Source organism: Agrilus planipennis, unplaced genomic scaffold, assembly GCF_000699045.2.
Source record: "Agrilus planipennis isolate EAB-ADULT unplaced genomic scaffold, Apla_2.0 scaffold295, whole genome shotgun sequence".
Taxonomy (NCBI): Eukaryota; Metazoa; Arthropoda; class Insecta; order Coleoptera; family Buprestidae; genus Agrilus; species Agrilus planipennis.
The window spans coordinates 240,393-266,234 of NW_020439009.1; the positions used below are offsets into that span (position 1 = coordinate 240,393).

The 25,842-nt window shown below is 34.0% G+C and overlaps 2 protein-coding genes across 4 annotated transcripts in view; one reads left to right on the forward strand and one right to left on the reverse strand.

The window, feature by feature from the left end:
• LOC108741963 (cartilage oligomeric matrix protein) overlaps positions 1-25,842 on the reverse strand; it is an 84,494-nt gene that overhangs the window by 31,684 nt on the left and 26,968 nt on the right. Inside the window, exons 2-7 of the mRNA XM_025976140.1 lie at positions 14,666-14,836; positions 14,335-14,558; positions 8,305-8,500; positions 6,972-7,257; positions 1,548-1,693; positions 546-646 (exon numbers count right to left, since the gene is read on the reverse strand). Coding sequence (XP_025831925.1) covers positions 546-646; positions 1,548-1,693; positions 6,972-7,257; positions 8,305-8,500; positions 14,335-14,558; positions 14,666-14,836 — 1,124 coding nt within the window. The remainder of the gene's footprint in view (positions 1-545; positions 647-1,547; positions 1,694-6,971; positions 7,258-8,304; positions 8,501-14,334; positions 14,559-14,665; positions 14,837-25,842) is intronic.
• Positions 12,080-25,842, forward strand: part of LOC108741959 — a 55,009-nt gene continuing 41,246 nt past the window's right edge. Inside the window, exon 1 of one of the 3 annotated variants that reach the window (XM_018476940.2) lies at positions 12,080-12,164. The gene's annotated coding sequence lies outside the window, so the exon portion shown is untranslated. Of the gene's footprint in view, positions 12,165-17,721; positions 17,796-17,894; positions 17,929-25,842 lie in introns of those variants that run through there. The other 2 variants (XM_025976141.1, XM_025976142.1) reach the window with 2 other exon arrangements.

The window sequence follows — 25,842 nt, forward strand, 5'->3', positions numbered from 1 at the left end:
GATTTTCCTGCTTTTCCATTTTTACGAAAACCACAGAGGCGTCTTGTTCAGCGTGCTGTCAAACCTACACTAGCAAGGAGATCGGGCTGAAACTATAGCTACAAGCTATCCAAGGATGGTACTATAGAATGTCACCTCAAGGTAGGCCTAGTGGCGTCATCTCTTGGTTAGGCCGGAAACTTATCAATCCACCCTCGTATACATTCCATATCGAATGCGTAAATACGGACCTATTACGCTTCTCCTTTAGTAAATGAATTGCTTTTGAAAAGACTAAGAAAGTCGAAATGTATGTACTTAGAGTATTCAATCAAATTAATTGAAATAGTTAAAAGCGTTTTCTTGATTTTAATCTTTTTTTTTACGGAACCTTTGGGTTTCAGTCATATCAGGTGAAGATCTGCCGTGGAGAAGTGAACTATAAAGCTCACGAAACATCGACACAAAAAGAGAAAAATATACATTGGACCATTACAAGTGTCAGCTTCCTTAAGTTATATGGGTAGTCATTGTTAAATGAGAATTAATATTTTAATTTTACTTACCTCATCTAGATCTCTACATTGTTCTCCGTTTCCTGTAAAACCCGGTGGACATCCTTCGCATTTATAATATGGCGGAGCTGATATTTCTATACATCTCTGCCCTATAATAAAGAGCAGGGTCAGCACATTGAATTATAATCTATCAAATTTAACTAACGACGGAAATTGCCGTCTAGTCCAAAACTGTGTTCAAGCTAATTTTCTAATAAAGGGGAATAAGAGCATCAACCTGATTAATGATTTAATGCCACTTAAAATAATTCCGTAACTAATTACAAATTTCCTTCAATCAACGTTAATTTAAATATTAAACCGGTCAAATTAGTTAATTTGGTACACTACAGGCAAATGTGTGCTGGAGAATAAAAAAAAGGAAGGACAAACGAAACAATGAAAACCTGCAGCACCGTAGAATAAACTATCGATTTACAATTGCTGCTACAAAAGAAGGAAGGGGCAGAATAAAACAACGAGGTTTTAGAACAGTGTATTTAAAAAAAAAATAAAAGATTAGTACATGTTATTCATTGCTAACAACAATGCTGACAAAGTTTCGGACGAGACTTGCAATACCCATTTAACAAATTCTTAAAAAGCACCCTGTAATATAAAATAAGGTTAAGTAACCTGGCCTACGGTATTTTATGGTACCTACGTTAAACAAAACAGTGTTAGTTTGGAGTAAAATGTTATAAGTAGCGGAAATAGGTAAGTACTACATTTTGTTACGGTTTCCTCACTGTTAAGAAATTTGTTCCTGCTTCGTGCCCAATGTAGTGTAAAAAATACGTATTTGTTTTTCCAGCAAGTTTCAAGAAAACAGAATTTCTCAACATGTAAGTTAACAGATGGTCTATTCAGGAGAAATTAGTAATAGATTATGTACATACGACAAATATTTTCCATTTGCTACAAATTTCGTGATCTTACGTTTGGGTGCACCGGTTGCCAAAATCGCACGATGTGCTGTCTGCCATAATCCTACTTTGGTTTAAAACTTACCAGGATGACATGGTTCGTATTGGCATCCTGATCTTCTGTCGCAATGTTCGCCATCGCCCTCGTATCCAGATGGACACTGACCACACTGATATCCTGGTGGAGATTCTATATCCCGACAACGCACTCCCGGGAAACAAGGATTCTCGCTGAAACAATATTTTCAAGATTTTAAATAATTTCTTGTAAATCAAAAAACTACAAATAGTGTAGATATATCCCTATCACTATAGGTAACTCTTTTCTAGCAAAACTCAAAAATGTGAAAAGTGAACTTTTTTATTTACCTCTTAAAAACGTAGGTACCTCTTTAAATAGTAGCACACTACGATTTTGTCGTATTATAAGGTTAATTGAACATAGACAACAATAAAAACTCTTTAATGTTTTAGTTACATTTAACCCTCATTTTTTAAACAAAGACAATAGCCTATATTGCTATATCTCTAAAGCGAATTACGCTACCGGCGTTAAGTAAAAAATATTTTTATTTTTGAGAATCATAGTAACAGGTAGTTACTGACATAAGGTTAAATCCATTTTTTGTAGGGACAGAAAAATACACGTACGAAAAAATTATAAATGCGAACAAAAAGAGGAACGATATTGATATACTTTTCCTGTTAAGACGATTCATTTGCGCATGATGCTAAGTATGATAGGTCCTGCCAAAGCTATTACATTTCACAGAAGGCAAAACAAGCAGCAAGTCATAAAAGATTTTTTTCCCCACAACTTTCCCCATTTTGTTACAAATTCTATTCCTTATTAAAGTGAAACTTTTATTACATCGCTTCAAATTTTTTCGTCCATTTATCGCATGTCGCATTACAGCCGGCCGCAGAGTAGGAGTAAAACTGAAAGGCGCTCGGAAGAGCAGCCAAGGCCAAGATGGCGGCGCCCATTGCTCGCATGAGTTAAGCGTGTAGCGGTTTATATTCTCACTCATTCGTGCAAGTGCATGACAATTACATTTATAGACTGTGAAACTCTAAGATGAAATTATTGATAGAATAACTGAAGTTCAAAATGATTCAATGACTCAATGATTTAAATAAATATTATTCTCCGTTTTTAACATGCGTCTATCACCCGAATGATTGTATTTATTATGTATTCCGTGTTCTCATACGTAGATTGAAATTAAAATTTATCTTGTATACTATTGATTTTCCATTATCCTTCCCATTTTCCAATCATTAAGATAAGATTAAGAAAGCGATATTAATTTTAATACCCTGTATCGAATAATTTTCCGAAAATTTACAGTTAAATGCCTACAAACCGAAAAGTTTCACTTACATCTTGGTTTCATAAAACCTCATAATTGTTTTTTTTTTCCTGAGATTTTAGATAATTGATATTTTTGTTCTACCTACGTCATATACAATGCTTAATACCTGTTTGCTACCCTCGTTTCAAGTGCGTCAATGGCAAAAATAAATTGCTTTTTTAAACTCTAAATTGTGATTAACAATAATGCGACCAGTAATAATGAATAATACTCCTACGCGTTTTTAAGTGACGGTCTTTTAGCGCCACAGATGCAGACTCCTCGATTTTTTTTTTTTGAGACAAATTTATTGGTGGTTTCAAAAACTTGCTTTCGTCTTTTGTTTTCGAGTTATAAAACGAAAGTTAAAAATTTCGAGTTTTGCCTACATGCCAATATCTTGGTCATTTGTTACGTTAGAAAAAAATAACTTTTAGGTTTCGCATGCACTTTTTTATATAGAATGCAGTGGTACTGGAAAAATTAATCCTCTTTCGAGTTATAACATAAACTTGATATATAAAAACCGTTTTGCAGGAGTTAATTATGAAAATAAACATTAACACTACGCAGTTCAAAATAAGCAGTGGGTGATCACTATCATATGTGTAGATGACAGATTAAAAACCAGTCTAAAAATGCAAAGAGTAAATTACGAAAAGATTATTTTCGTAATTAAATGCTTACCAATTGAATCAGACCCCACATATTAAATATATTTGAAAAGAGGGAAATATTATCCTTTTAACTAAAGCATGGCCAATTATGATTCCTATTTAAAAAAATTCAAGTTTATGTTGTAACTCGAAACGGGATGATTTTTTTATAATTTTTCCAGCACCACTGTATTCCATGTAAAAAAATGCTAGAAGAACGTAAAAGTTGTTTTATAAACAACCACGATATGTAGACAAAACTCGAAATTTTCAAGTTTTGTTTATAATTGGGAAAAAAAAAGATAGAAAGTTTTTCAAACCACCAGTAAATTTGCCTTATAAAAAGAGAGTTGTCCTATACAAACGTTGAAATTTGCCTACCCTGTACATATGTATGCTTGCTTTATAACAAAAGAAAAGGTCGAAGTCGACAGCTCAATTTGTTTTCGACATATGGCTATAGATGTACAAAAAAAAACGGGTTTAAAAAAATTGATTTCCACTTTTTTTTAAGGAATTGTCCGTGACCACATCAAGTATTTTCTGTTAGTTGTAATTCTACAAGTTTCATTTCTATAGCATCTACATTCAAAACTTCTTTTAGATATTTTGGTTGAAAACCTAAAGTCCGTTTTCGTTGTGTTGCCAGTAAAACTGAGAAATTCAAGTTAAGATCAGGGGAAACATTCCTGAGAATAGAGACGAGAGACAAAATTTTGAAATCGACTGTTTGTAATATTGAGATAGACGAAAAAGAAAAGTTCGAAAACAATATTTGAAAAATGATACAGATTATTCGAAAGTATCATAAAGTAATAAAACTGACTTCAATTTAATTTAATTTTAACATAAAAAAAGAATAAGAGATGAAAGATTAAAGAAAAGTAGCAGGTGTTAGAAGAGTAGGAATAGCAGAATAACTGGCTAGGAGTGCATGTTTAAGAAACATGTTTTTGACCTGGCTATTCCTTGGTGGTTTTGATTTGACCTTCACGATTACTTAAAGATCATTTCAAGGTCATAATTGTTTTTTCAAAGGGGACTACACACTTTTGACCTCACAACTAAGAACAGTTGAATAATTTAGGGACAGGTATTACGTAGAGTAATCTCAATGTGACCTCTGGCATTTACGTTTGTTGGCAAATTTCCCTACTTTTTTAATTTTTACTTAAATGGTTGAATACTGCAGAGTTTTGGTTTTAATGATGAGTGATTGGGGTAAACGTCAATAGTAGTTTGATGAAGTGCGACTGCTTTTTTATTATCATTTTCCCAGGGTTTTGTGAGTTTGTCTTCAGAATGGTGAATTTTAGAGGACAAAATGGGGTTAACCAAGCTTATAACTGATTGTATTTTCTTTGGCTCTTACAACGAGACCTAAATAAATCCAGACAATGAAACGTGGGTGTTTTAATTTACCATTTGGTTAAACAATCCTAAAAGGTAAGAATAGTGCATACGTGTATGTTATAACCAAAGGTCGAAGCTACGTCGCTCATAAGTTTGGTTAATTAATCCTCACGTCTACCAGTTGTTGTTCAAGTGTTCTACTTAGTTAAATTCCGAAATAGGTTAGGATATGTTAGTGTTGTATTAGGTTAGGTTAGGTTCTACTTGTCCAAACTCCAAAGTTTCTTTTTCAGTTAGTGCATACAGGAAAAGTAAGCTAAGGTGGTAGTGTTAGTGAGAATGAAGGGGTAACTCGGCCAAATTTGGTTATACTACTAAGGAGACAAAAAGACAACAAAAGACAACTTGGATGACGATAATATTTTCATAGCTGATTCGCCTGCTGTTATTATTACTATATGGTAGTAAAGAAGTTGAACCGTTGCCGAAAGGCGCACTGAGAATAGTGGGTGATGTTACAGCTGTTACTAAAAGGAAGAAAGGGCCGGTAACCAATTGATTATAAGGACTCAGTAGAAGCTTGCCCGAAGTGGAAGGAGAACCCCGTTGTCTGAGAGATTATTTTTAATATTGGAGCTTTCTTGACTCGTCAACATTTTGGATAAGTTTTGGCAAGATAAAGCTCACGACCTGGATTGTATCTATTCAAAATTACAAAAGAGTTCGACTACATACCGGTTATCGAAGTAACAATTGGAAGAGTGACTCTCACGAAACCAAAGAACGAGGGATATAGTCGGAACTGCAGGTAAGCGACTTAGACAGTTTAAAAGGGTTACAGGTGGACAACGAAGGTATTCGTAATGCCTTACGGAGAAGATTAATAAAATACTGAATGAACCTGCAAGAACTACCAAGATTTCAATATCGTGGACGACGAGGAGGAATGATCAGTGGGTAGTGGTAGGGGGGATTGACGTAATGATAGGAGAGACCGGACACACACTTGAAGCTCTGAGAGACTAGGAGGAAGAAGTTCACCACAGCGAGGTTAATGTAACCAAGGCGATCGCGGAAGTAGTTGGATTTAGAAAAGCCGTGACATGCTGCATTGCCCTCACCACCATGTAGAGGAGACCAGGAGTGAGGGTTAGCCAGGCTAAGGAGATGGGAAGGATCCTCGGTAGCGACCGGGCTGTCAAGAGAAAAGCAAGATAAGCAGGTGATATTCCTGAATGTCAGGGATATTGACGAAAGTATAGTTGTGGAGGAGATAGGTAAAGTGAACTTTGGAGGATCTAAGGCCTGACGGAGGACCTACAGGAGATGCCTTGATTCCGTAATGCCATGTTGATCATAAATGAACAGTGGAGCATAAATTTACTGCAGAGCCTTTACTCAGAATGGGCTGGGACCATGTCTAAGGCTGGGAATCTCCCATGCACGCTCATTATAAACAAGAATATGAATTAACTAGGAGCGTATTTGGGAGTAACAAGAACTGTGTCGGTGTACTTTGCCCCGAATAGGAAATTGTCGGAATTTTAAATGTCAATGATTAGGCTTCAGAAGGCTACCGTCTATGCCTGTAGGCCAGTTGTGGTAGGAGGAGATTTATCACAGATGCCAAGGGGACTCTGGCGGAGGAATTCATCGCGAGAATAAACTGTGGGTCGAGTTCTATTTTTTTTAAAATGCCGTGCCACACTTCCATAGCGGAGCACACCTGGGTGATTGACCTACTCGAGAATATAAGAGCGAATTAGAATATCCTGGATGTGGAGTGTTTGAGCCACCATAGATGGATCGGCATAGTTAAATGGAAAACAGAAGACCAAACGACAAGGGACTTCGCATAGTTGTGGTCGTTCAGATTAAGGTCATCGCGTATGAAAATTTCTATAACTTGATATTAAAATAGGATATCTTGATAAGTTTTATTGAAATTAGTCCAAGTAAGTTGTAAAACTTAAAACAATGTATTAAAGGCGGTTTGCAAGTTCAATATCATTGCGTAAATTAAATAAAATTTATAAAAGCTATTTCAGAAAGTAATATTTAATTGATGAGTATTTTCTATATAATTTTGTATACTTGTTTGCCTATCCACGTATATAAGTTTAAAAGTTACATTATCTAATTTACCTGCAAGTTCGCCCTGGAGTGCATTCGTAGCCATTACCAATATATCCCCTGGGACACGATCCACACCTAGGGCCTTCTGGAGTATCATGACAACGAACTCCTGGGAAGCAGTCTGGCGGATGAGTTGCACAAGTGGCTTGTATTTGAATAGGTTTTGGCTGTTTACACAATTCGCACTCTTCAATAAGCCGGCGCAGATGATCGATCACGTTTTGCTGATTCTGAACGTCTCCAGAGAGTTTGTTGACCGCTTTTATTAGATTGTTTAAGGCGTTTAGAATTGCACCTGAAAAGAAAGTTCTATTGTAAATAAAAAAGAAACAAGTGCGAGTTCAACTGGTGATAAACGTGTATCTAGGTATCTAACTTTTTGCGAATGTTAGTTTAAACTTTTGCTAGCGCGTAATGAAATAAAAATATGAAAAACTGTTTATAAGTACATGTTTGCTTTTGGCGTTACATTTCAGTTCCTAAATACGATATTCTGTATTGTCTTTACTTTAGCTGTGACGCAATAATTTTTAAACTGTCTTTTGGACACTACCATAAATTCACTCAATGAAGGATTTGAACAGTTAAATGAATACTCGGAATCTTGACCATTTTAGTACAATATAAAAAAGATTCCGGAAAAACCAGATCTCAAACCCTGTAGTGATCTGATCTCCAATTGAAATTAACTGTAGATTCTAAATCAGATATAGGTAGATAGTTGTATGTTGTGCGAAGAACTCATCAGTTTTGCCTGATCAGAATGTGATTATTTCTGTCTTTATTTTAAATCATATCAAAGAAGTTTTGCCTGATCAGAATGTGATTATTTCTGTCTTTATTTTAAATCATATCAAAGATCACAACTTAAAGAGCTGTATCCAAATGTATGAATAGCATTGCGAATATTGATGACTACCTAAACTCGTAACTGTGGCTATTGGGGAAAGGAGTTTTTCTATGCTTCAGCTGATAAAAACCTATCTGCGATCGACAATATCTCAATTTTGATTGACAAACTTAGCAACTTTGTCATTCGAAAATGAAATTGCGGAAAACATAGACTTTCATGTCTTAATAAAAGAGTTTGCCGATAGAAAGGCTAGAACAGTAAAATATTATTAGTTTTCTTAATAAATGGTTATTTTATTATACCCTTTTTTTCGTATGGGTTTCAATGGTAGAATGGCGCCGTAGAAATCTCGCCCAGGGCGCTGGTAGTGCTAAAACCGGCACTGAAGAAATGTGTGATTTCTGTGTTAGGCGTACTTAATGTATTGCATAATTTGTTAGACACATCTTGTGCTAAGTAAAAATATAATTTATAAAATGTGTAACTCACCATCATCTAAAGCTGAGACCAGCGGTATGTCTGCTCTATCTGATTGAATGTTGGGATCGTCTTCTTCAAATGTATTGTAAAGTGGTGATCGTTTATATTCGTTAGATAACGTTAAACTGGGACATTCGTTTCGACTGAACACGTTTCGTAAATTGTCTCCTTTATCAAATCCAACGAAGTATTTTCTTTCTGTGTACTGAAAAGTAATGTAACGTAAGTAATTACTTCTACATGTACTATCTACAATTAGTGGATATCACAGAGCATTTTTAATAATCATTTTGAATCATACCTAGTAAAAATTATATTTTTATCTAATTATGAACACATTGCATTTTAGAAGGGTTAATTTTGTAAAAATATGTATATTTCAAGTTTATTTTTCCAACCACAAAACTAAATAAGTGTTAGGTACCGACTATTATTGAAAAAAGTGCTTTTCGGTTATATTAAATGTTTTGACAAATTCTATTGCGCTGTGTTATAGAATTTCCTTTAATACTATTTCGATTTAACCTGAACGGTTTAGTAAATTTAAGAAGGAAGAAGGAGAAGAGGGAGAGTAAACAATGACAAGCCGTAGAGTATTGAATATTGCGTAATAGGAATGCAATATTGTGACGGTGTATTATATGTTACCGGAAATGTATGAAATTCGTCGTTGTATACAATTCGTCCGGAAGTGTGTGAAATAAATTATTGTAGCGAGCACGAGTGTGTTTGTGTGCGATCGGGCACACGTGTGCGTGAACGGCTTAACGATTCGTCGACTAGCCGCGGGCACCTTTCTTCATGTGAGCCGTATTTGTAAATGTGTGTATCGTACCTGCGTTCTGGGAAGCAGTTAAACAGTTTAAAGAAAAAATAAACTATCCGGATGTTTATAGAAGGTTCTAGAAAGTAAACAAAAGAGTATTTAAAGGAAGAGACGATCGCCGAAAGGAGAAGAAATAAATTGACCGTTGCAGAAGTGAATCGAGAAATAAATTAACAGTGAAATAAATAGCGCAGTGAATAGTGATATATCAACAGTAGTGAAAATAAATAGAATAATTCATAACCTAAGTTTAGTAATAATTTAATAGTGTTTTTAAGTTCTTTAATAATTAATGTAAATAAATAGTTTTCGTCGTTATCAGTCTTAGAAATTAATTTTGTTAAACCCACGAACATTACATTATATTAGGCACATTTCCTAAATAACAATTGGAAATGTATTACAGGTAATACTAAATAGGCAATAATACGTTATTGTTAATATAATGTTGGACGCGGAGATTATAATGAAGCAATCTTTTCGAAGAGATCATTCCAACATATCAGGGTACGGGCATTAAAGAAACTCCAGGCTGTCATAAATCTACCTAAATAACCATACGGTAACGTCACTAATGCATATACATCTCCAAATCTAACCTAACCAAGCAATAACGTCACCAATGCATATACATCAGGCGATTGCACTCGAACTGCGCAAACACAGATAACTCTGATTCTCAGTTTATTAACATGCTTTATTCATTTTATTCATACAAAGCATTAGTTTTATACATTTCCTAGTACAATATCGGAATTTCATGCAATTCCTAGGAAATTTCCTAGGATATGTGTGTATTAAAAAATCTTTGAAACGATATTTTATAGATTTCCTAAATAGCCTCGGAATTGTATACATTTCCTAGATTTCATACATTTACGGTAACATATAAGTTACTATTACTTATTCACAGGGTATTACTTTACCTCTTAAAGTTTACATAACGTTAATTATTTTTTCTTTTGTATTCTTAATACCATGTCGAGGTGTACTTTAAATAGTACGACATAATATCTGACATAAACAAAGGAGCTATTTAATTAATTCTTATCGCAATGGGCGTCTACAGATTATTACGTATAGTAACGTAGTAGTAAGTTTTTGATATCTACTTCATTAATCGTTTCACAATCGTCACTGTTTACAATTTTTATAGAGTAGCTGCTTAATTGTTAGCGTAATTTCCCTATAACTACATTGCCAGTTCACGGACGGGGCCGGCTTCGGATTGTGACTTCGTCTAGTTTTTTTACTAATCTTTTTGTCCCTTAACCATGCTGCTTTAGTTTTACACACCATATGATTCTCTATTGCAACCTGATTAAATAACTAACTCCGGCTATCGTCCAGAGGCTTATTTACATTATCTTGGAATACTCGCGAACAGTTTTCATACATGTCGAGAATTATGGAACTTCTATTGTTAGGCGGCAAATATATGTCACTCAGGTCACTCCATACCCTTCAATGAGTACGAGAGAGTAAGCAGTAATGAATCATATTGCTTTCTCTTTTTCTTCTCCCTTCTACTCCCACATCAAACCCCTTCATCCGGTTGACGAGCGAACCCAAGTTAAATAATACGAAAATTTTATAATGATTGACCGGCAGCTGAAGGGTAGCATACCTAAGGTTGCCACCTTTTCAGGCTTTACATAAAGTATTTCTTGACTAAAAGGTTCAAAAAAAAGTACTCAGCACAAAAATAAAGTATTTTTACTTTTTGTTTTTAAAAACATATTTTTTGTTACACCTAGCAGCCAGTAACAAATTGCTGTCGCTCTTAAATACATTAAAAAGCCTCTAAACATGGCAAACAAAGATTTAAGTAAACTAAAAGTTCATTTTTAATTAGTTTTAATGAAGTTTTATTCCTGTCGTCCCGCCACTTTGCGTTCATAACAGAGAACACTCTTTCTGTAAATGCTGAGGTGGCCGGAACGGACAGCAAAAGTGACACTGCTTTGAACCGATTTGGGAAATCAGGTTGTTCTATAAATATGGCATTGTCAATGAAACTAGCGTTCAGAAACATAGAAACATTCTCAAAAATATTGTATTGTGCAATATTACTGATGTAAAAATACTCTAAATTTCGAATAATCGCTTACAAAATTACGATGTTTACTTAAGACCTTAATATAACGTACGCACAGTCGAAATAGGGTACAATACTTTATAATAAAATACGGGTGGCAACCCTAAACATACCGGACTACGTTCGCAATACTATTGGGTTCGGCTATGGAAGAGGGGACTAACCTAAGAAATGGAAGGTATAAAAAAAGGAAAGAATCATCTCACTCGCATTTGCAGGAGCAATAAGGAGCTCCTTGGTTATACCTAAGGAGCACTCGAGAGTCAAAAGAGCCGAGTTTGACTGGCTCTCACTCAGGGTATACTTCATTAGCCTCGGCGTCTAGTACAAAGGTTGCCGACCATCGAGTGACTCGAGAGACGTTGGGTATCAATGTACTGATTATCATGTATGTCAATACTTGTAAGTAACAATATTGAGAAACTTTTCTTGCTCTTAACAATAAGAATCTAGGTATTAGAAACCTTCCTCCTCATTGTAATGTTGCTTTTGGGCTCCGGAATTTTAAGGTGTATATCGAACATTAAATTCAGTAAAATGATTTTAAATTTAATAATACTCATAATAAATGTACGAAGTATTTTCCAATTTTACAATAATTGTCATACCTACGAAACATGACAAATAAGTGGCAAACAAATATAAACACTTCTTGTACGTTTTATTGAAAACGTGCGTTTTATTGACGGAAGCCATCGAATTTTAACTGTATACATATAACTTTTCTGTTTGTAGAACTGTTGTTTAATATGGCTTCTTGTTCTATAGTAAATTAATCAATACATTCTGAGACCTTTTCTTCGTTGTTCACACAGGACTAAGATGAAAGGCAACTTTCAGAAATGGTTGTTACAAGTTTTATTTTTACGTATAAATCGAATACAATGCATAAAATTGTCGTTTGAGTTGCATATAGTTCTAACTGCATATTTTAAAATCGTTCTGGTGAGTAATTTTCATGGTAAATGTTCCTGTAAATTGCAAATTAACTTGAATTGTCTTATTTATTTAACGGAAAAAGCTGAAATACATACTCTTCTTAGAGAAATGTTAACAGAACAATTTTGATAATAGATTACAGGATAGTTTTATAAAAAGTGCGTATGAATTTAGAATCGTGTGGATCTTGAAAAATTAAAACGCGTAAAAAGATGTACTTTTATGGATTTCATTAGGATGTACAAAAATCAAAATTAAGTAATTAAGTAAGTGCATTAAGCATAAAACCAAATTTGTCATAGGATTTTTAAAGTATAGTTACATTTTCTCAGGATTTCTAAGGATAATGTTGAAATCTGTACGAAAAAATAATAAGCTCCACAATTTTTGTGCACGGTAGAATAACTACAAAAGATGCATGAAATGCCATAAAGGCTATCGATTTATATGTCCAAGAACTAAGGTCTTATTTTTTTTATTTCCGAGCTATAAGTCAAAGGTGAAAATTTCGTTTTGATTAGGGATATGTCTAAGATATCTCACTGCAAATCGTTCATTTGAAAATGGACTGAATCATTTTCGAATCTACTTTTTAGAGATGATATAAGTTGGTTAAATATATCAAAGAACAATTTTCTAAAAAACTCTTTTGGGGTCGTGAATTCATATGAATCAGTTGCCCCTCTGGATCTTCAGATTGAAAAGTCTCTCTCTTCACTGACGTGGAATTCGGGGTTCGTTTAGTTGAAGTTTCAAAATCTAACACTTTCACCTTTAATCATTTTTTGTTTTGTCACATTCTGTAATTGCTGATATCTTTAAAAATATTTTAATCAAGAACAAAAAATATTACTCAATTTATTCTATTTACATTAGTCAGCAATGAATTAATAAAATTACTAATCAAGTAAATACATGACCTATATTGTAGTACAGCAAATTCAATATAGGTATCCTTGATTATTACTGACACTACTGATCAACTCCTGGCACTCCAGATGTGAATAAATATTATAGTACTGTTGTCATAATTTCTGTAGAGCAGCTAAGGAATAGTGGATTGATATGAGGTGTAAAGAAGTAGAAAAAAATTTTGAAGTAGGTAAAACGGATGAGGCTTACAATATAATTAAAAGGAATTTTAGAGAAGTAGGGTACAGTACTAATAATATAAGAAACGAGGTAGGGGTCATTCTGATAGAAAATGAGGAAAAGGCAGACAGGTGGAAAGAATACTTAGAGAACCTAGCAGCAGTTACACATAGGTGGAATGTAAACTAAACAATGCTGGTTGTCCAACTACTAATGTAAATATAAACAACAACCTACCGCTTACTTATCGCCGCGTTATTGGGTCCGAAAACATCAATTAATAAACGTACACTACAATACTTGCTCAGGCTTCAAGACGCCTACCAAAAATTTTTTCTCATTCGCGCAAAAGCGTCAGAGATTTGACGAATTTTATTTGTAGCAATCATCACATGGTCCTACACATCACTAGCGTTGTACAGTCTATTTCAATTTGTTAGAATTGTGACCTTGAAGAAATCTGCGCGAAGATAGAAAGAATACACACTAGGCGTGAGCAAGACAGAAATAGTCTTAGGAGATCGGCTAGAACTGTATAGTACTAGACGAAAATGTTTAGCAGTTGTGTTAATTAACAAAAATGTATATAAATTAACAATAGAAAACAAAGCAAAGGTTTTATAAGTGTGTAGAAAGCTAAGTTAATTCACTTGTTATTATTTTTGTCTAAATATGCTTTTAAATAAAGCATATTCTTAAAATTTAACGAGGCAATTTAAATAATTTTGCAAATAGTACTGTACACTTTTGTCTAATTCTCGCTCGATGATCGGTGGGGAAATGAGCTACGCAGACAAATATGATTGAATTTGGAATTATGCTACGGCGCATCCTAATAAGGGGAAGATGCATATCTCTAACTTCTTGAAACGAACAGTACATCGGCGTTTGAACACGCGCTGTTTCATACACCCCTACACAAAGACGTTCTTTGGAGGTAGTTTCGGACTATTTTATGACGTTAATTATACTTAATTATAATTTTATATTCAATTAATATGTGCCTAACGATCCAATATAACATAACGATTTCATCTTATTCATAAAGTTTGTAAAAATAATCCAAGTTGGTTTCTATACTTACGACTTGTATTGACGGATCATCCATTGAAAAATACATGTCTTTCATGGCTTTAGGGGTTGCTATTTTTCCATAAGAAAGACAGTTAAGCACCAACGTTATGTGAGCTCCGGGTTGCTTTTGATTAACCACAAAAATTAAAGAATTTATGTGAGTATTGTCTTCTAATGAATCGATTGTAAAGTATTGAACACGATTCTTCCCATTTTCTACTGTTTCCACAATAACTAAACAAACGGAGAGAAAAGTTTTGTATTTCTATTCATTGAAATTAATTATTCTTTTCCTGTTATAAAAATACATTGAATATTGTCTTAAATATAAAATAATTTACCTCTTTTGTGCCTGCGATCGAGCATGAGAACTAGTTTTTGTCGAGATCCTGGAAAATCTGCTGCAAACAAAGTTTCAACAGATGCCTTCGTTCGTTTCCGAGCCTTAAGATTTTGAAATGATATGACTAATTCATCTTCTAGAATAAAATCTTCGAGCTCTGCAGCGGCATCTGAAATAATCATATCATTTAATTAATTATTCACATTATTGTATTTACATAAGTGACAAAAATTATAAAAAGGGTAATAGAAAAGTTTAAGATTTACTATTTCGAATTCACTAGCTTTTTGTTCAGGATTTTCCAGATGAGCCGTTACTTTCTGTTGGACGGCGACATTAACTAGTAAATATTTCACTTTATCAATTTTATATGTTCTTACTGGAAAAGTAACTTAAAGTTATCAAGGTTTTTGTCCCGAACATGACTTGCACATACTAATTTTTGTTTTCGCTTTATACTAGGGTCAATTGAAAAGTCCCCGGCCTGACACATAGATGGCGGCACCAGAACTAAATCCATATGATTTTCAGTTAGTTCTAACCTTCAAAAGACGCGTCTATAAATTTGACGGCTGTCGGATCATTAGTTTGTGAATTATAGCATTTTTAGTGAAGCAACTTTTGTTATTGTGAAAAAAATGGATAAAAAGGAATTTCGCGTGTTGATAAAATATTGCTTTTTGAAGGGAAAAAATACAGTTGAAGCAAAAACTTGGCTTGATAACGAATTTCCGGACACTGCCCCAGGAAAATCAACCATCAAGGATTGGTATGCTAAGTTTAGACGTGGTGAAATGAGCACCGAAGACGGTGAACGCAGTGGACGCCCAAAAGAGGCTGTTACGGACGAAAACATTAAAAAAATCCACAAAATGATTTTGAATGACCGTAAATTGAAATTGAATGAAATAGCAGACACTCTACAGATATCAACGGAACGTATACATCACATCATTCACGAATATTTGGGTATGAGAAAGCTCTGTGCAAAGTGGGTGCCGCGCGAGCTCACTTTTGACCAAAAACAACGACGAGTTGATGATTCAGAGCAGTGTTTGAAGATGATCACGCGTAATAAACCCGAGTTTTTGCGTCGATATGTGACAATGGATGAAACATGGCTCCATCATTTCACTCCGAAGTCCAATCGACAGTCATCGGAGTGGACTGCACACGATGAACCCGCTCCAAAGCGTGCAAAAACGCAACAGTCGGCTGGCAAGGTTATGGCGTCTGTATTTTGGGATGCGCGTGGAATAATTTTCATTGACTACCTTGAAAAAGGAAGGACCATCAACAGCGACTATTACATAGCGTTATTGGACCGTTTGAAGGACGAAATCGCCGAGAAACGACCGCATTTGCAGAAAAAGAAAGTCCTGCTTCACCAAGACAATGCACCGTCTCACAAGTCAGTGAAAACGATGGCAAAAATTCATGAATTGGGCTTCGAATTGCTTCCGCATCCACCGTATTCTCCAGATCTGGCCCCCAGCGACTACTTCCTGTTCTCAGATCTCAAAAGAATGCTCGTTGGGAAAAAATTTTCGTCGAATGAAGAGGTGATCGCCGAAACTGAGGCCTATTTTGAAGCAAAGGACAAATCGTACTACAAAAATGGTATCGAAAAGTTGGAGGATCGCTATAATCAGTGTATCACCCTTGAAGGGAATTATGTTGAATAAAAAAAACGAATTTTGCAAAAAAAATGTGTTTTACTATTTTAGGCCGGGGACTTTTCAATTGACCTGTTATATTAGACAGTTATTAGTGTTGCGTAAGAGCACTTATCCCGTAGACGTCTGCGTTGGTACGTTAGTTTTAAATGACTCATTCGTACGTTCAACATCATTAAAGACTACACTAGGGATAGATATACAGGGGCAAAATATTAGTATGCTTAGATTTCCAGATGATATAACATCTGGCAAGGAGTTATGGATAATTTTAAATAAAATGGAAGCGGTATTGACAAAACAGTACTGTATTAAAATAAGTAAAGTAAAACAAAAATACTGGTATGCAAGGAAAGGAAAAGTAGGGAAAGAGCGAACATAATGAATGAATAGGAGACGAAAAATTAGAAGTGGCCGATTAAGTCAAGACGGAAGGAATAGTGGGGATATAAAGCAGAGAATAGCCCAGGGTTGAGTCGCCTTCAATGAAAAGAAGGCAGTTCTATTCTCGCGAACGATTAATTTAGAAATTCGAGAAAGGTTGTTAAAAGTGTATGTTTGGAACACCGCTTTGTACGGGTGCGAAACATGGACAGTGGGTGCGGCGGAAATGAAAAGGTTAGAAGCGTTTCAAATGTTGTGTTATAGGTGAAAGATGAGGACACCGTGGATAGAGAAGGTTAGAAATGAAGAGGTACTAGGAAGAGTAAGGCAACAGAGGACTGTATCGAAGTCAAAAAGAAATAGGTGGGATAGGTTAGTAGGACACCTTCTCAGGCATAAAGGTTAGTCAGAGACATATTAGACGCAGAAACGGAAGTTAGGAGGGGTAGAGGTAAACCTAGGTTAGATTACTGTTCGGAAATAGTGAAGGATATGGGTTGTTCTAGCTTTAGGGAAATGATAACGTGAGCGATGTAAACGTGAGTAAGTTTTAAGTGACTCCACGCTATTGCGTTAGTACGTAAACGTGCTCCTTGTGAATTTATTTGCTTGAAATATATTGTAATAATAATAAGAAATACTCGATTCAATAAAGTGGCGTATTTACTATAAAACACTGCAACAAAACCAATCTCAATTGCCAAGGAGTGAATGAATAATTTCACTTCTTCATTCTCCAATTATCCTGAGAAAATTTGTGTTAGAAGGGCAGATTCAGCAAAAATTGGGGGGAGGGAATTCAGTTTCTCCTAAAATTAGGAGAGTTGTTATTTGGAATAGGATACGGTTCTCCGTTAAAAATGAGTTTCCATTCATAAAACAAGTATATATTTTACGTAGTTCAATTTAAATTTGGCGTAACGGACTACTATACGTGTATATATATTATCTATATATGTATGTATGTGGATTATTAGTACTTTTCAATGGTCAAGCGGTTGTTACGACTGGCAAACGTGTGTGGTTTAGCTTCGTGTTTGAAGTTTAAAATTTTTAAACAACACACAAGTAAGATATTTTTAGATTGAGATCTTAAAGAGATAACGACAATTAAATAAATCAGACTAATAAACGCTGTAAATTGTATATTATTGTGATGTCTAGTTAGGAAACAACTGACGATGAGTCAGAATTAAGACAGGTTTGTGCAATTCTCTGTAGATTGACTTATTATCTTATACGTACATATAAATATACATGATATAGGCAACACATTGCACCCACAATTCAGTCATAATAAATGGTAAATACATCCGAAAAATACAAAATGATGCTTTTAAAGAAATAAAATATTAAAATTAAGCAATAGAATCAATATATTAATAGAATTTTCATTCAAGTAAGAAAATAATGCATTAATTAATTAATTACGTGTAAATTCCATATAGTGTTAAGATCCACCCTGTGTACCTATTTAATTTTTATATTTTATAATCTTCCAGTTATTTTACTCTTTTATGTTTGTTTAATATCCTTTTAATGTATTATATTAATATTTCTCCAAGAACTCATTTTATTACTCCGTGATTGTTTATAGCTTTGTAAGAAGGGATCAGATACGGATATAAAAGGCCGGCAAAAAACTGAAATCATCGGCTACCTTATACAATTGTACAAACGATTTATTATAGAAACATAAGTACATAGGATAAATTTTACAGAGATGACTTGTATAATACAGTAAATAATTAAACATGCAATTATTTATGTGAATTGCAAATAATTTTCAAATTAAGCACTATAGAACATCTACATGGATCGAAAGAGGATTAAAAGGGGAATCGAACGACAAAATAAAATATGGTAGCAGCCGTTTGAAAAAACGAATTATTCGTGTTTGAAGTTTCTAAACTTTGGATTTTTTTCTTAACGCCCAGTATAAATTATGAAGCTCAATTTTGGTTTAACATTAGCCATAATACACGACCATGACTATAAAAAGGTCTTTTTTTGTGAAAGTTACGATTTTTTATAATTTGGGTTGTAGTAGCGATTTTTTTCTATAAGTTAAATTATCTTAGAAATTATTCATCGTTGGCATATAAATTGGTTATCAAAGTTCTTTAAAATTTTGTGTTTCATACGAATTCATCTTAAAAAATATACCATTCCTTTAAAATAACAAAGTTGGCATCAACTTCCGGTATAACCGGAAACGACTAACAGGTGAAATTATTTTAGTCAAAAAGATCATCCTCAATAACCTCAATAATAATTTTTAGATCTCTTACACGCTTGGTTTTACGTTTAATGTACCATTCAGTTTGAAGAAGCCTGTATACCTAGACAAGCGAATCAATTTGGGGAACCCCTAAAACGTCGCATTTAATAAAAGATATTACATACAAACTATAGGAAATACCTATTTTTCTCAACATGGGTGGAAAATTCTTGTGAAAGATAAATGAAACGCAAAGGGTTCTTAGTTCAGAAATGTAAAATCAATAAAAAATTCCGAGGAATTTCCTTGTATTCTCAACTCAAAAATCGTGAAAAATCATTACATTAGAGTTGGTTCCTTCTTTCCCTATTTTTCTGTCTGCTTGACTGCTTATTAGTATGGTTGGAATTTTATGTTAAAAAAGATATAACTAGAAATATCACCCAAATATTGTGGATATACTTATTTTACATTGTGTGAAATAATGGTATTAAAAAATACATATTTCAATCAAGCTTTAGTAAATATTTCTCATTTTTGTGTACAAAATGAATATCTTTTACCTTTTTAACTTAAAATTATATATATTTGTACCATTCATAAGATTATAACTGCTAAGAACAACAAGTGGAATTTAATTGAAAATTCTTGTTGTTATCGGTCGTTGGTTATTAGTTTATTGCCTCTTGTTTGTACAAATTCTCTAAAATCATCTACTTGGTTAATTTCAATTTGGTAAAATATGTGCCCCTTCCTTCTTATCTATTGTTTAACTGCTTTTGCATATTAGTAGTTTAGTTATATTTACTATTCGGTCGATTAAAGGTGAACTTTTTTAACTTAAAATACCTAACGTTATATAATATCTAAGTACAGGTAGTATAGTGCCATTTAATTTATATTTGCTATTACTGAAGTATTGCAAGTGTTAATCAAGGCCTTACTAAGGTATTAATGTGAGTAGTCATATTATGGAGTCCCTGGACTGACAGTGACCTGTCCATCCAGTTCTGACCATCCTTCATCCGCACACAAACAGCGATGTCGACGATGGAAGGGTTGTGAGGGATGTTTCATGAGCATGTGTGTATGTGTGTGTGTGTCATTCTTCGGCCCCGAAGAATGACCTTTAGCCCCGAAGAATGACTATCGTCAGCTGAAGAATAACCTCCAAAGGAGCCGAAGAACTGGAGGATGGTCAGAACTGGACGGACAGGCCATCCTCAGTCCCAGCAGCTCCATAATATGACTACTAGCGTGCCTAACTGAATCTAATATGCAGTTGGATACGTGATAGGCACCCAAACCGTATTCATAAGAATGTTTGATAAGTTTTTGATCAGAAATTTATCGAAACCACCTAGATATCATAAGCGCGCCATAAGCAGTCTGTAACCGCCCAACGCTCTCAATTTTGCCATGCTTTATTTCTCCTATGCCCCCTCATAGATTGAACCCTGACAAGAATGATTAGCGAAAATGGACCATTGACTGACTTTACTAATTTTGAATGGGAATGGATAAATTTTCGTATGTCTAATCTAATAATAAAATCCCAAAGTCATAGATGACATGGTGGCGGAGCGTGAATTTGTCACAAAAATGACTAAAATAAAATTTGAAAAATTAGAAACTTTAGGGTTTAATTTGATGCCAAAAAGTTAGAGACTGATAAACTGCCAAAATGAAAAACTACAGTTAGACTACTTGTGGAATAGGTAATAGAATTACCCCTACATTTTCCAAGATAATCCAAGGAAACCACAGAAAAACTTGAACCAAGACAGGCGTACCCGGAACCGAATCGGTGTCCTCCAAAATGGCTAATTAGTATGATCCAATAATTTAATCAATGACTATGCTGTAAGCATTGCAGCTGCATCCTACTTATTTTATACATCAACTCGCATTCTAAGTCAGATGCCAAATTAACTAATATCTATAAAGAAATAACAAATGCTATTACCCACATGTTTTTATTCAATTCATTATTGTTGTCTCATTGTCTTAGTGATAATTGTTTTTTCTAATTACTAGTATTTTTGAAGATTATGACATAATTGTTTTAGTTATCACACAATTCCTATTTCCATTACCTTCCTCCTCCAAATTTCCTTCCATATATCCCTTTCTTCCAGTCTTCTTATTCTCTCCTCGTATTTTACTAGTCTTTTTATTAGTTTTTCCCATATTTTCCCACATTTTGTCTCACTTCTTATTACATAGTCTGGCGTATATCTTTCTAAATTCAAAACTCATTTTATATATCTTTTGTACAGTACTTTTATCTGTCTTTTTTCTTCTCATCCCCATATTTCTACCCCATAGAACACTATGCTTCTCACCATTACCTTAAATAATATCATTCTTCTACTCCAGTCTTCCTTACACAACGTCTGACCTAAACCCCACAACTTTCCCAACATTGCTCTCCCTTTAGCAACTTGATTCGTAATATGCAATTCATCCTTGTTGTCACTATAGCCATATCCTAAGTAAGTATACCTGCTCACCTTTTGTATCTCTTTCCCTTCCCTTACAATCCTATCTTCTACTCCTCCTCTCCATCCTCTCTTTTCCCCAACCTTTATTACCTTCGATTTTTCACTGTTTAACTCCAACCCTTTTCTTAATAAAAACCTTTCTGGCCTTCCTAGCATCCCCTTCCTTCCTCCCAAATTATTCGCTATCAAAACTATATCGTCCACATAGAAATACTCCATATCTTTCTCCTCCCTACTACAATTCCTCCTTCCTTTATTTTACTTAAATCATCCTCCAAATCACTCATGTACACTTAGTTTACGTCCCTGCCTTACTCCTCGGTCCATCCAAAATTTTCCCAACCTTTTACCCTTCACCCTTACTGCTGCTGTTTCTATGTATATTTCTATTATCCTCTCTACTATTCTCCCTTCTATTTCCCCTTTTATTAACGTATTTACCATTTTCTTCCTTATTACCTTATCATATGTCATTTTTATGTCCACGAACATTAAAAAAAAATTCTTTTTTTTGTAACTGCATCTGCACCCTATTCTTTAATGTATAAATTACATTCACTGTTTCCTCCTCCCCTTTTTAAATACAAATTGCGTTAGGCTTAGTACTTTATTTTTAAGCATTTGTTCATCAAACTTGTCTCTAAAATTTCCGTGTATATTTTGTATCCTGTATCCATCATCACAAATCCCGCTAAAATTCATTAAAAACAAAATCTACGTAAGTTATTATTTCACTAGAATTATAATACTATAATACTATTAAACGTTATTCACAAGATCTTTTTTACTTTTTATTTTATTATTTATTACAACATTTTAACTGATAAAACTACCGAATTTTACATAAAACAAAATAGTAATTACCTACCTTACTTAAAAAATTAGTTTAATATGTAAAGAGTTAGAAGTGGTTTTGAAAATGACGGCCATTTTCCCGCATGCACAATTTGCACATTTTCGTTATTCTTTTAATAGCGTTCAAAAGCGTCATACATAAGTTTCGTATATGTTACTTGCCGCACGAAGCTCTGCTGCAGAATGGTGCTGCATTTTATAAATTTTATTTTGTTTGAAACCCCATAGTAGAATCTTACAAAATTAGAAAATTTGGATGGAGAGGGTCATATTATACCTCCGCAGGTATCAATCCATTTTGCCTTGGAGCACCGGAAAATTCAGTTCAAAACTCTGGTCCGCAATAACTTTCTTAGATTTCTCGGTACTTTTTTTAACTGGAGTTATCATGGCCTTGAAATTTCATTATTTGCTCTCTGTGAGACCTCCTTTCGAAACTCTGTAGACTATGTGTCTTCCAAAAATGAAACACGAGACCCTAATCTCAAAGCGTCGTTGTTGTGTTCTTTCAAAAATTAAATGGTGATTTAAGAACAAAGGCTTTCACGGCCGGAATCCATAGTAGAATGAAGATTTGGGCTGTAGGGCCGTGGTCTAAGTGAACTATTCTGTCCAGACGTTTCGTCGGCTACTGCGGCTGACATCCTCAGTGGTAGTGCTGCGACAGCGACTGGGACCCGAATCTTTATTCTACTGTAAATGGTGATTTTCTGCCGATCAATTTCCTATATAAGGACCAGATAACGAGTCTGCCAAATGATTCATTAGTAGGTATGGGGGTTTGTTGAGCCATGTGGAATTTATAAAAGTTACGTTTTGCTTTTTGTTTCAAACAAAACACTGGATTCTATGGAGAAAATTCTATAAGGATGTCTTTTAACATCTTCGATAGGTTTCAAGATAACAGAGATACCTGATACCTGAAAGGTGGTACTTTTCAATTCCACCCTGTATCTCAAAACCCAGAAGGGATATAAAAATTTCTGCTGACGCTATCTTTAATTTCACACAAAGTAGCAGACTGTCGCGAAATCCGCAATCCTCTATGTTTAATAATAAGGGAGATACCCTGCAAAAGTGCCGACAATGGGAAACCCTGTACAATATCGACATAAGTAAGATGAAGGATAAGATAAAAATCCGATGAAAACAGTTTTGTTGCTGTTTTATTAACCGGAGTTATCATGGTCTTGCAATTTCATTATTTGCTCTGTTCGTTGTAGATAATACATAGGTATATGTAATAAATGATGTTCCATTTAATTGCGTCACATTGTATAAATTTCTATATATTATATAAAAATATCTACGGTACATTGCATACCAATTTATTTACAAATTTATGTATATAATATATATTTTCACATTTACAATATGATTGCAGATATAGTATTTGTTTGTGTGACTTTTCATAAGAACACTTAGTCACCTGTGAGAATATTTTATTCTGTTTTAGATATAGCCGATAATTAATTGAAATAGTGACAATGCATTACATTACGAAAAACGTTAAAAACATTGTTTTGTGAGCTACATTCGTCAAAAAGATATTTGATAAACAATTCAAATAAAAAAAGTAGTATAATCATAAGTACATATTATATTCAGACATATAGCATCATCATATCATTATAAGGTCGTAAGTCTTAGGACTGGTTGGACATACACCTCCACTCTTTCCTATCCTGAGCTAATCTTATATTTCCCTAAACTAGAACAACCCACATTACTTGCTAAAGGTACGATAAGTGGTGATTTGGCAGGTGCTGAAATCAATTTGGAACTTCAAAATTCCATGGACCATGAAATTGAATCCGGAAAACAATATATCGATCCAATATTTTAGATTATCCATTTCCAAGCAGTTTAAAATTTTTTGGGCTCTCTTTTGTTAAAGAATTAGAGGGAATACATGGAATTTCTGTTTGTGCCTTTTTCTAAGATTCTAATATCTTCATATGCCAATGTGAGCAACTTTCATTTATCATTTTATATAATTTTTGATCGGTGATAATAGGTTTGGAAAAGTATTTTAAATAAAATACAAAATGCTTTTCTCAAAAATGTATTTAAATACAAGATAAAAATAGGCATTGTAAATGCAAATATTTCAAATAAATCACATCTCTGTACTTCACTAATACAATAAATTTGTAAAAGCGTTCAACAAATATCTCCAGACATCGTATTGAATGCCATTTGTAGAAATTTGTCATCACTGCTACAAATTACAAATTTCTCAATAACTCTACACAATTGATAGGATGGACTGCAATTAGGGTTTGTAAAATGACAACTTATACTTGATTAATACAAAATTGTTAAATTACAATTTTTTTAAAATTTATACGAAAATTTAATTATAAATTGAATTGAGTATAACTGAAATTGTTATATTCTTCAACAAATTGTTTAAATATAGTTTGTAAATTTGCAATTATTTTTAACAGTGTTATATATACAATTTAACGTAATAGTGATTGTATTGTATGACTATTTTAGGATTAAAAACATTTATTTTACAAATAAATGCCAATTTTGATTTCATATGGCGCCGTAAAGTACGTCACTAATATGTAGGCTGAAAATCCCATATTTCTGCATCTTTTAAATCAGATTTCACTTTTAATGTATATCAACCTACACAGAATTCTTGAAAATTGTTAGTGGGAACTCCTTCTGTCAGTGACCCACATGTTACGATGTAATTTTCTGAATAAATATAAATAACAATGTAGGTACGCATACAATGATGAAAATTTATTTAATCCAGTTATCTAACTTAGTAGTAGAATGTTATTTAGAACAATTAAGTGGTAGCAAATGCGTACCTATGAATTAAATTAAATTGACGTGTAGGTATATAATTTTGTAAAAAAGTATGCAGATTTAGCAAAAGAAATAACAATAATAGTTAAAATTACTGTTACAATGTCATACTTTGGTATCAATGCCTTTAGAAGGGCTTTGTTCAAATAATTCTGCTGTATCATACACGAATATACAGTCAAGAGACGAAAAATTAGAAGAAGTGTCTGATTTTCGGTATACATATAGGAAGTCAGATAACTCAGGATAGAAAGAGCAGTGGAGTTATAAAACAGAAGATAGCGCAGGGTCAAGTAACCTTCAATAAAAGGAAGTTACTTCTATGCTTGCGAATGGTTAGATTGTTAAAAGTATATGTCTGCGGCGCTGTACGGGTGCGAAACATGGAAACAAGAAAAAGTTAGAAGCGTTCTAAATGTGATGTTACAGACGAATAATGAGGATACCATGGATAGAGAAGGTTAGAAATGAAGAGGACTTAGAAAGAATATGAGAATAGAATCAATAAGAGATATGTTGGTAGGACATCTTCCCATGCATGAAGGGCTAGTCGGAGACATAGTAGAACCAGAAACAAGAGTTAAGAGGAGTAGAAGTAGACCTAGATTAGATTACTGTTGACCAATAATTAAGGATGTGGTATGTTCTAGTTTTACGGAAATGCGAAGATTAGCTCAGGATAGGAAAGAGTGGAGGTGCGTGTCCA